This window comes from Austrofundulus limnaeus, unplaced genomic scaffold, assembly GCF_001266775.1.
Source record: "Austrofundulus limnaeus strain Quisiro unplaced genomic scaffold, Austrofundulus_limnaeus-1.0 Scaffold2014, whole genome shotgun sequence".
Lineage (NCBI taxonomy): Eukaryota > Metazoa > Chordata > Actinopteri > Cyprinodontiformes > Rivulidae > Austrofundulus > Austrofundulus limnaeus.
Window position 1 is genome coordinate 11,745 of NW_013954416.1, and position 11,981 is coordinate 23,725.

General features: G+C 41.2%; 1 protein-coding gene across 2 annotated transcripts in view; it reads right to left on the reverse strand.

Annotated features, from left to right (window-relative positions):
* Positions 1-1,615: 1,615 nt before the first annotated feature.
* The window catches only part of LOC106536876 (uncharacterized), a 22,470-nt gene continuing 12,104 nt past the window's right edge, over positions 1,616-11,981 (reverse strand). The window contains exons 3-7 of one of the 2 annotated variants that reach the window (XM_014034217.1): positions 9,459-9,523; positions 9,232-9,257; positions 8,754-9,139; positions 3,737-3,859; positions 1,616-2,639 (exon numbers count right to left, since the gene is read on the reverse strand). In XM_014034217.1, the coding sequence (XP_013889671.1) occupies positions 3,737-3,859; positions 8,754-9,139; positions 9,232-9,257; positions 9,459-9,523 (600 nt within the window). In that variant the 3' untranslated portion in view covers positions 1,616-2,639. Of the gene's footprint in view, positions 2,640-3,633; positions 3,860-8,753; positions 9,140-9,231; positions 9,258-9,458; positions 9,524-11,981 lie in introns of those variants that run through there. The other variant, XM_014034219.1, reaches the window with a different exon arrangement.

Genomic DNA, 11,981 nt, shown 5'->3' on the forward strand with positions numbered 1-11,981 from the left:
ATAATTAAAAATCAATTTGCAACATTTAAAATGTAAAAACATTATAACTCTAAATAAAAAACATTTTTTTACTGACCTGTTAGTTTTTGCGCTACAAAAAAAAAAAAGGAGAACTCCGCTTCTATCTGCCGGGCAAAGCTGATGCTGCTGCTGCTGCTGGAACACACAGATAGAGTACAATTAAAAATATATTTATAAAAATTACATTAAACAGAATTAAACAAGATAAAAACACATTTACATACCTTTAAGTTTGACAGATGTTGGAGCAGAGTGACGGTTCTTCTCGCTGTTGACAGTACATTTAAATATATATATATTTATATAAATTACATTAAACAGAATTAAACAAAATAAAATACGAACCTTTAAATTTAAGTTTGGCGTTGCGTAACGCTGTTGGTGGAACGCTGAGACGTTCACGCTGTTGACAGACAGAGTACATTTAAATATATATATATTTAAATAAATACTTTAAACGGAATTAAACTGAATAAAATAAATACGAACCTTTAAAAATCTACTTCAGATGCAGGGGCGGTCATGCCGGGGGGTCTTGTCCGCGCTGATGGAAGTCGTGACGGGTCAGGAACGCTGAAGATGCCTTGTCGCCGACGGTGGTACTGAATGAACGAGACACGTTCTTTTAAATGCTTCGAGAACTGAGGAGGGGCGGGAATTAATGCTTTAAACATGATCTGATTGGTCGAGGGGTGGGTCTAAAGTTTAACCCTAACCACTGATTGGACGATAAGTTTCACCAACTGGCAGGAAGTCACGAACCCCTGAGAGGGAGGGTGAACGACAGATGGCATGTGTGGACACCTGCTGAAAACAGGATGTTGTGCTCGGTAGAATAGACTTGATGGCACCTCAAACTCTTTTGCAATTAAAACATCTGGATAAAAACAAGTTGTTGTGGTCAAGGCTTACAATAATTCGAGGGGGGTAAGAGGGGAAAAGGAGAGGGAGGGTGAACAAACAGATGGCATGTGTGGACACATGTTGAAAAACAGGATGTTGTGGTCGGTAGAATAGACTTCATGGCACCTCAAACTCTTTTGCAATTAAAACATCTGGACAAAAACATAATGTTGTGGTCATAGTTTACAGTTATTCGAGGGGGAAAGAGGGGGCTAGGGTTACGAAAATCGAAGGGGAAAAGGTGGGTAGGGGTTACTGGAAGTCAAGGGGGAGGAGGGAGGGGGATAGTTAAGGTAAATCAAAAGAGGAAGTCACGAAACGGATGTTGACCACATATGGACATCCTACAGGAAGGAATGACCGGATGTTGACCATATACGGATGTCCCGCCCTAAAGGGGCGTGGTACCTGTCACTTTTAGTATTGCGACATTTTTAATTAGTTGACGAATGCATGTGTATAATTTCTCTAGTAATGCTTATCAAATAGAAGCAATAAAAACAAAAATATAAGCAGTGACTAAAACATCTACTCTGTTATCATTATCTCATAAAAGTCTAAAGATAATCAGAGACAACAAATGCAGAATTATCATAAGCTAAATTAGAGAGCCCTTAAAAATAAAGACAAAAAGTCAAACATAAAGGGTTTAAACATTGGAATTATACATATTGAAAAAAAAACGACAACATAAGTTTAGTTTTATTTTATTTTTTTTTATCAACACACAGCAAATATCTATGAGAATAGGAACCACATTGGTTTCCCAGAAGAAAGGAAAGGCAAAGCTTTTCTTTTTATTAAAGCACTCAGCAAAGCTGAAATTATAAATGTGGGAAAAGGAGAGGTTTGACCCCAGGTGGTCAAATGTCAACCAGTGGGGAGGTGAGGTGAGGGGTTTCACTACAGGAACAAGCAGTGTGGTCAGAAAATGCAATAATGGAGGTGGAAATTAGGAAGGCAATTTCAGTAATGAGGGCAGAGAAATTCCATGTTATGATGACATTTCTGCCAAATATTACAAAAAGTACATTCTTACCCATCTTACAAAACATGTATCGGGAGATTTTCGTCAGAAGGGCAAGTTACTTTTTAAAATTAAAATGATCAGTTATATGCTTTATGCTTTACAGATAAGGACAGTACAGACATTTATAAAACAATCAGTGCTCAAAAGTCCTTCCCAGCATCATACATCCAACAGGTTTTATGAAAAAAAAAAAAAAAACCTCTGATAACATTAGAAAACTGTTGTATGAAAGATGAGCCAGTAACTGCCATGGAAAAGATGTTCAATAAAGTTGAATGGGGCTTTCTTTTCTTGGCTTTATCAAATTTTTAATTTAGACACTTTTATGCTAAATGGGTTAAAATACTGTATAAGGATCTTTAGTTGTAGAGAGACATGTTATTTCAGATGTACATTGTGAAAAAAATTAATGTTTTTTTTATAGAATAGCTTTACCATTTCCTGTAAACTGAGCATCACAAGTAAATAAAGTTCTTTGCTCGCTGCAAAGCAAATTGCCCTTTGGGACAATAAAATTTATCCAATGTAAAATATAGTAATTAAATCTAAATCTTGTAACTTCAGCAGCTTTGATCTGATCAGATCTGTTGTTAGTGCAGGAACATACGTTAATATAAACTCTGTGGAGCTTTTAGGTAACCATAAATCCATTAGTTGAAGGATGTTCTTATGGAATAATCAGCATCTATAAAAGAGGAAAAAGAGCAATTCTGAAGAAATTCACTCCGTGATTAGACTACAGGGTGTATCAGAAAAATGATACTCTGAAAAATCGCCAAAAAAATTAACAAAGATAACAATTTTGAAAATGTGAGTGTAACCTTTGGTAGAGGGGATCATTCTGCTTCGAATGACACCAAAATCTTAGTTAACGCTTCACGCTCCAGTGAGCAGGGACAGTTGGAAAATCACAAAGGTTTCCAATGGAAACTCATTGGAACCGCTCAAGGACAGTGCAAACACTTCGTTTGGAGGTATTTAGTAACCAGGAAAGACCTCTGCTGAGCGGTGAACTGTGGTCGGGCCATTTTACAGAGAGACAACTGCACATGTGCTGACAGGTTTTATGTCCAGGAATTATGCAATTGTCTGCATAAGATAAGGTGATGTTTGTGATCATGTTTTTTTAATGAAAGAAAATGACCACAAGATCACATGAACTTGTACCAGGTTATGGAATAATGACATGTAATACCCATGTGCATTTACATGTAATGAACATGTACAGTACATTACATGTAATGTTAGTTGGCTGGATTGACTTGTCCATGGCCACTTCACTTGTTTGTTAACCCTTGGGTATGATTCACTCTATTACGATTTTTTTGTTTCAACATTAGGACATGAAAGGGTTAATAATTTTAAAAACGCCTTGGCAAGTGTGTAAAACACCATCTAAACTTTTAATTTTATGTGACAGATCGTATTTTAACCCTCACATTTCCTTGCGCAAAAGACATGAATTTTGTGAATTTCCAACTGTCCCTGCTCACTGGAGCATGAAGCGTTAACTAAGATATTGGTGTTATTCGAAGCAAAATGATCCCCTCTACCAAAGGTTATGCCCATATTTTCAAAATTATTATCTAGTTTTATGGTGATTTTTCTCAGAGTATAATTTTTTTTCTGATACACCCTGTATAAAAAAATCAAACACATGATAAATACTGTTTCTGGTATTTTTTCCATGCTCTTCGAAAACAGTATTTTTTTAAATCAAGAGCTTAATTATTTTATTTTGGAACAACTGTAATATAGGTTCGTGGTAACCAAAATGTTCACCTATTTTTGTGATTTTAGGCTTTCCAGGATCGCTGATTTATTTTCCGCCACCAGTTTTTTATGCTCTTTCTCCAACATCTGCCCCACATCTCCCCTCCTCACCTCTTCCCAGTCCTCCTTTGTCTACAAGAAACAAAACAAACGAAAAATTACAACAAAAACCAGAAAACAGTCATGGAACAACCTGTAAGGTCCATTCTTTGTTCTTTTTGTTCCAAAATAAAATTGCAAAAAGAAAACAATTGTGTCATTTTTTAATTTTTCTGTTTTCAAAACCTAAATGTAAAAATGAAAAATCAAACTACTGAAATAATCCAGTTTGATTTTTGCTTTACTTGACTAAATTAAAAATAAGATACATAGTTGTTGTTTTAGTATGTAGAGATACCCGAAATGACAGCAGTCATCAGAGAAGAAGTGTTTATAGTGGCTACAAAAGAAACCATTCCTAAAGATATTGGCTGCACTCAAACCCTATTTTGCATAACTTGAAATATTGAAGCAATTTTGCTCACGGTAAGATCAACTTCCTCTAAATAACACTTTTGTCCATGTCTAAAGAGCCTAGTGAAAATATAACGCCCCAGGAGCTCAGACAATGATTTCCAGTTCCACCAGAAAGTAATAATGCTGCGCTAGCAAATATAAAACTATTCTTTAGCCTCTTTCACAGGACAGTTCTGCTAAATTGCCGCACCCACCAGTTCAGTTTTAAGCTCCCTTGGTTCATACTGCGTGTCAGCGTTAGGAACTATATTTTCACCTATTTCTTTTATTTCTTTCCCCCAAGTTTGACATTTCATAAGAGAGATGGATGTGGAGGAACATCTGCTAAAATAGCCCTTGATGTGATCTGGTGTTATTTAGATTAAAATGTCTATATGCTGTGAAATTCTTGTGTATGGCTGAGCTTGGATAATGGTATGGGAAACGCTAAAAACCAAAAACAAACTAYGAATATGCAATGCTTTTACTTTAGAATAATATAGAACAAACAATAAAGCCACTTTTTTTAAAATGACACATGCAATATTAATTTGAATTTCATTAACTGCATGTCAGGTTTTTCACCAGCAAAATGGAGGAAGATGTGGATTTTTTTCATGACAGTCTGAACATGACAAATCTGATTACTCTCCCAAAATACAACCAAGTTCTTTTTAGTTTGTGGTACTAAATCAGATACAGTGCATCCGGAAAGTATTCACAGCGCTCCACTTTTTCCACATTTTGTTATGTCTGTCCGTCCATTTTCTGGCACTTATCCGGAATCGGGTCGCAGGGGCAGCAGCCTAAGCAGAGAGACCCAGACTTCCCACTCCCCAGCCAGTGGGCCAGCTCGTCCGGGGGAATCCCAAGGCGTTCCCAGGCCAGTTGAGAAACATAGTCCCTCCAGTGTGTCCTCGGTCTTCCTCTGGGCCTCCTCCCAGTGGGACATGCCCGGAACACCTCACCAGGGAGGCGACCAGGAGGCATCCTAACCAGATGCCCGAACCACCTTAAAGAGTAACTTACCCCAAAATTAACTTTTTTTAGCTGATAAACTGTCTAGAATGTGTCTAAAATGTTATATAGTACTGTTTCTGTGCTAATTTTGATGTTTTTCTGTGTATTTGTTCAAATCTGTAATATTTGGTCTAAAAACGTCTTTTTGCTGCGCATATGGGTGGAGCAGTGGTACTGCAGGCTAATTTGCATATTGGTTAACGGCTCTCCACTGTGACGTGGTTCTGCACAGTTTCGTCACAGCGGCTGTGCTCTGTTAAATAAACCTCTCTCTAAGACACGCCCCTGCAGCAGTCAGAGGGTGGAGCTGTTAGCAAGCTTAGCATGATCGTTTGTTGACCTTCAGCCTCGGGTGGGGAGAGGAGCTGGCTGCTCTCTCTCTCCCTCTCTCTGTCTCTCCACACACACACACTATCTAACATGTTTATCTAACATGTCAGAGCCTATAGGATGATTTAAAAAACAATACATAACATCAAACAGCCATCTTCCAACCCGTTCTGCCTCTAGAAATAAGTTACTTTTCCCCCTCTCCTTTCCTCCTGCTTCACAGCGCTTTCATGTCCGCAGCTCCTCATCCTGGCCGCTTCACACTCGGCTGCGAACCCCTCCAGTGAGAGCTGGAGATCACGATATGATGAAGCTAATAGGACCACGTCATCCGCAAAAAGCAGAGATGTGATCCTAAGGTCACCAAAATGGAACCCCTCAACACCTTGGCTGTGCCTAGAAATTCTGTCCATAAAAGTTATGAACAGAATCAGTGACAAAGGGCAACCTTGGTGCAGTCCAACTCTCACCGGAAAAGAGTCCGACTTACTACCAGCAATGCGGACCAAGCTCTGGCACCGGTCATACAGGGACCTAATAGCTCGTATCAATGGGCCTGGTACCCCATACTCCCGGAGTCCCCACGGTCGAACGCCTTCTCCAAGTCCACAAAACACATGTAGACTGGTTGGACAAGCTCCCACGCACCCTCCAGGACCCTGCTGATGATGAAGAGCAGGTCCGCTGTTCCACAACCAGGACAAAAACCACACTGCTTTTCCTGAATCCGAGATTCGACTATCCGACGGACCCTCCTCTCCAGAACCCCCAAACAGACCTTACCAGGGAGGCTCAGAAGTGTGATCCCCCTATAGTTGGAACACACTCTGCGGTCCCCCTTTTTAAATAGGGAGACCACCACCCAGGTCTGCCAATCCAGGGGAACTGCCCCCGATGTCCAGGCAATATTGTAGAGTCGCATCAACCAATGCAACACCACAACATCCAGAGCCTTAAGGGACTCCGGGCGAATCTCATCCATCCCCGGTGCCCTGCCACCGAGGAACTTTTTAACCACCTCGGTGACCTCGGCACCGGAGWTTGGAGAGTCCAACCCAGGGTCCCCAGGCTCTGCTTCCTCATGGGAAGACATGTTGGTAGGATTGAGGAGGTCTTCAAAGTATTCCGCCCACCGACCCACAACATCCCGAGTTGAGGTCAGCAGCGCACTATCCCCACCATAAATAGTGTTGGTGGCGAACCGCTCCCCCCCCACGGAGACGCCGGATGGTGGACCAGAATCACCCCGAAGCTGTATGGAAGTCCTTCTCCATGGCCTCTCTCTGAACTCCTCCCACGCCCGAGTTTTTGCCTCAGCGACCACCCAAGCCGCAAACCGCTTGGACTGCCGATACCTATCGGCTGCTTCCGGAGTCCCACAGGCCAAAAAGATCCAATATGACTCCTTAAGGCTGACAGCATCCCTCACTGCCGGTGTCCACCAGTGGGTTTGAGGGTTGCCGCCACGGCAAGTACAGACAACCTTATGGCAAAAGCTCAAGTAAGCCACCTTGACAATGGAGGCACGGAACATGGCCCACTTGGACTCAATGTCCCCCACCTCCCCCGGAACGTATTCGAAGTTCCCCCGGAGGTGTGAGTTGAAGCTCCGTCTGATGAAAGACTCTGACAGACGTTCCCAGCAGACCCTCACTATACGTTTGTGTCTGCCAGGTCTGACAGGCATCCTCCCCCACCAACGGAGCCAACTTACCACCAGGTAGTGGTCAGTTGACAGCTCCACCCCTCTCTTCACCCGAGTGCCCAAAACATGCGGCCGCAGACCAGACCTCACTGTCATTACCCACATGTGCATTGAAGTCCCCCAGCAGAACGAGGGAGTTCCCGTTAGGAGCGCTCTCCAGCACCCCCTCCAAGGACTCCACAAAGGGTGGGTAATCTGAACTGCTGTTAGGCGCATAGGCAAAAACAACAGTCAGGACCCCCCCCCCCCCCCCACCTGTAGGTGGAAGGAGGCTACCCTCTCATTCACCGGGGTAAACCCCAACATACAGGGACCGAGATGGGGGGCAATAAGTAAGCCCACTCCTGCTCAGTGCCTCTCAGCATGGGCAACTCTAGAGTGGAAGAGCGTCCAACCCAGAGCCAGAGCGGTGTGTCGAGGTGAGTCCATCTATATCTAGTCAGAGCTCTCAACCTCACACACCAGCTCAAGCTCCTTCCCCACCAGAGAGGTGACATTCCATGTCCCTAGAGCCAGCTTCTGCAGCCGAGGATCGGACCACCAAGGTCCCCACCTTCGAGCACTGCCCAGCACACATTGCATCCGACCCCTATGGCCCCTCCTACAGGTGGTGAGCCCATGGGAAAGGGTACCCACGTCTCCTCTTCGGGCTGTGCCCGACTGGGCTCCATGGGTGAAAACCCGGCCACCAGGCGCTCTCCAACATGCCCCACCTCCAGGCCTGGCTCCAGAGTGGGGTCCCGGTGGCCGGGATCTCACCGGGACCACCAATCTCTATCCTGACTAGTCTGCCAGTTCCTGCTGCTGAAAATTATCCATATAGCATGATGCTGCTACCACCATGCTTGACTGTAGGGATGGTATTGGCCTCATGATGAGCAGTGCCTGGTTTCCTCCAAACATGACACCTGGCATTCACACCAAAGTGTTCAATCTTTGTCTCATCAGACCAGAGAATTTTGTTTCTCAGGTCTGAGTCCTTCAGGTGTCTTTTGGCAAATTCCAGATGGGCTGCCTTGTGCTTTTTTACTAAGGAGTGGCTTTAGCCTGGCCACTCTTCCATACAGTCCTGATTGGTGGATTGCTGCAGAGATGGTTGTCCTTCTGCAAGATTCTCCTCTTTCCAAGGAGGAATGTCTACTTTCATGCAATGGGCCTCAAATCTGCTTGTTTTGTTTTTCATTGACAAAGTATTTTATTTGTAATGACCACTCCAAACTCACTTCTCATATAAATACCAGAAGATCTTAAACAGCTACAACCCATATCCAAGTTCTGGTGCATTGGTGCTATACATATATGTGGGAAGTCATGCTATATGCTACCACTATGCGGTATCTAGATTTATAATTCATGATATGTAAAACAATAGATCTGATTTTATTTTTACCACAACTTTAAACTGTTGGAAAATCTGGTTCTACCATCAGGAATCTGCAGAGTTCTCAGACTCACAGAAAATAACAAACTTCTCACCATGTCTTTGAAGGCCTGTCCGTTGTAATAGGTCTCATTTGATGGGTAGTTGATACAATGGTGTTTTAGCTGTTCCACACGTTCAGCCACCACATGCAGCTCCTCTCCATCATAACCGTACAGCCTTCTATCCTCGCAAGTCATCAGGACGAACTCATCAGATGAACATGATGTTCCTTCCACCACACCTAAAATCTGCATGTTTACTATCTCAGGGAGGTAAAACTCCCCCCATTCATCCACTACATTTGGTTCATCTCTGTAAATGGTGTCTTCAAGTGCTGCAATCCTGAGTTTAGAGCCTGATGAGTTTTTTAAGATGAAATACTGGCCTTCATGTTTGCCAACAAACTTTGATACATATTCCAAGTATTCAGGGTCTGCAACTAATTCAGAAAACATGCAGAAATGTTGAAAAAAGTTTGAAAAAGGCAAAATCAGTTTCATGTAACAGAGAAAAAATTAGGTTAATCTTTACCTTCACTGAAATGATCCCAATCAATCCTAAAAAATTAGACAAGAGGTTCCGAATATGAGCAGAAATTGACGTGAAGATGAAAATTATTCAGAGGTGACAAATATTTGACAACGATTAGACTACAGATTTAATTTATTTTGGTACTGTAACACGGGTTCACAGAAACAAAAAAAATCCACCTTCTTTGTGATTTTGATATTTTCCGGGACATTGTCAGTTTTACTTACTCTGATTTTTTATTTTCCTCCAAATTCTGCTCCCCATATCCACTATCAAGTCCTGAGTCGTCTGTCTACATAGAAAAAAATTAGAGAAAAGACATACAGTTTTGAGACAAAGAAATTCCAAATGTTGTATCAGGACATAAAAAAATAAGATTTGTATCACAGTACTAGCCTGGTTTAAACAAGACCCTTTGCTTCGTACTGGACTTGCTGCATAGAGAATCGATTTCTTGCAGGAGGTGTGGCCTCTGCTAAAGCATGTGTGTTGTGGGTGTGAAGGAGGCTAAGCTAAGAAGCTAACCGGAAATTGCGTGCGCTGTAAACAACCCTACTGAGAGGAGAAATATACCGAGCCGAACGAGACGACTGTAAATGAGAGCTGCTGCTTTGTCAGACACTGAGCAAGAACATCAACGTCATTCAAAACTCCTTCTGTTCTCTGATTGGCTCAGGTAAAATAAACTACAAGCAGACACTGTGCAGAACATCAACATCATTCAAAACTCCACATTCTGTTTGCTGATTGGCCCAGGTAAAATAAACTACAAGCAGACACTGTGCAGAAAATCAACGTTCTGTTCTCTGATTGGCCCGGCTAAAAATCTGCCAGCGAAATCCATCTCAATGGGAGAAATCCCAGACGGAGCAGTGAAGGGAAACTAGAATTGAGCGGAGCTGCGTAGGAAGGCAAGGGTCCGGCTATCACTGAACAGGCCCCTAGTTAGATTTCTGAATGTGTGTGTGCGCGTGCGTGTGCGTGTATGTGTGTTTTTGAAAAAGTGGACCTTTTAAAGAGGAGTGTGAGGTTTTGCTCTGATGAGGGGCTTGCATTTCAATGGTTTAAGAAGTTTGAAAATCGTAATTCTGATGTACATGGACTGCTGACAATGTATCACTGGACTTTTTACGTTTTGTGTAGTATCACAGTGGTGATAAACATTAAACACGACATCATTTGAGAACCTAGAACATTTACTCATTACATGATTTTTGAAATAGCATTTTGATTTTTTTCTCTCTAACCAATGAGAGCCAATTATAGTTTCAAACTGTTACCCTGCATGGGATTCTGATATAATATTCAGAGAAATAATGTTTGGGACAAAAGGTTTAAGTGTGCAATACAAAAGAAAAAGAAGAAGAAAAAAATGAGTATACACTAAAATCCAATAGCTACCCTGAATTATAAACATTAGTACAACCTTAGCAATTTAGACTTGTATTCAAGTGTTACCTGCATTGTGAAAAGTGCCAAAAATACAAAACAAACACATGCATCATCTGTAGCATTGTTCACTGAAATGGCACACCATTGATGTATTAAAAATATACATACAGTAGGCACACTTCATGATATTGTAGACCATTAAGGAAAATAATAAGCAAGTACTTTTACTTTTAATACAAAGTATTTTTAAAAGTAAGTACTTACTTTTACTCAAGTAAAAATGTTAATGTGGTAATTTTACTTTGACTAGAGTACATTTTTGTCTGTTTATCTGTACTTTTACTTAAGTACAGTGTTTGACTACTTTCTCCACCACTGCTCCTCCACATCTACCTCTTGCCAAACTTGGGGAAAAAAAGACAAGCACAGACCAAGGCTGTAAGCGCTGTGGGTGTGTGGTCCTCACAAAGATAGATAGATCGATCGACAGACAGATAGAAATGTGTGTGATATGATGCATGATGAAAACTGTCCATGCTATATATTTTTTTAACATGTAGCACTGATGTGACAGCTTTGCAAGCTATTTTTTTTCTTTCAAGGAAGATACGACAGGTGAAGCTACAGCATGTTTAACTTATCAAAGTTTTTACTTTTATGTGTTACAGCAAGAATCACCAACACAGACCCTGCGTGCGACCAGGTGTCTGCATGTCGATCATGTTCAGTAATGCTGATCAACAGCACTGTTAAAATGATCAGATGAATGTACTTCAACTTTTAAAAAAGTAACCAGAGCCTTCTGTGAACTCAAAACACCATAAATTCAAGCAAAAGGAGCTGCTCTACAAGTCATGACTCAAGGAGCTGAGCGCGTTCCTCCCCTGCACAGACACAGACACTTTCATGAGCATTAACCCTTTATGGCCCAGATTATAATTGGTCTAATGTGGTAAATAATTTATTTTCAGTGACTGAGGACGTATTTTTTTTGTCTTTTTTATCTAAAAGAGTTTAGAGTTCTTCTGAAATATTACAAAGACAATGATTATTAGAAACAGAGCATGACTTGAGGATTTTACTGATAATGTTTTATTTAAGACATGTTACAGAAGTCATAAGAAGCAGGTTTATTTTGAACTGTCAAATATATTTACAAAATACACTAAACTGATTCAGATTAGCATAAAATTAATAATGATTTATAATTAAATGTCTGTTTCCTGCTATAAAGAAAAATCCTCTATCCATTTTGCCCTTGTTCCTAAGGCTCTGAGAAAAAATACGTTGGAAGCTGTTTTTTAAAGGGGCAATATTATGTGTTTCTCAGGCATACATTTAAATACTATACCATAATA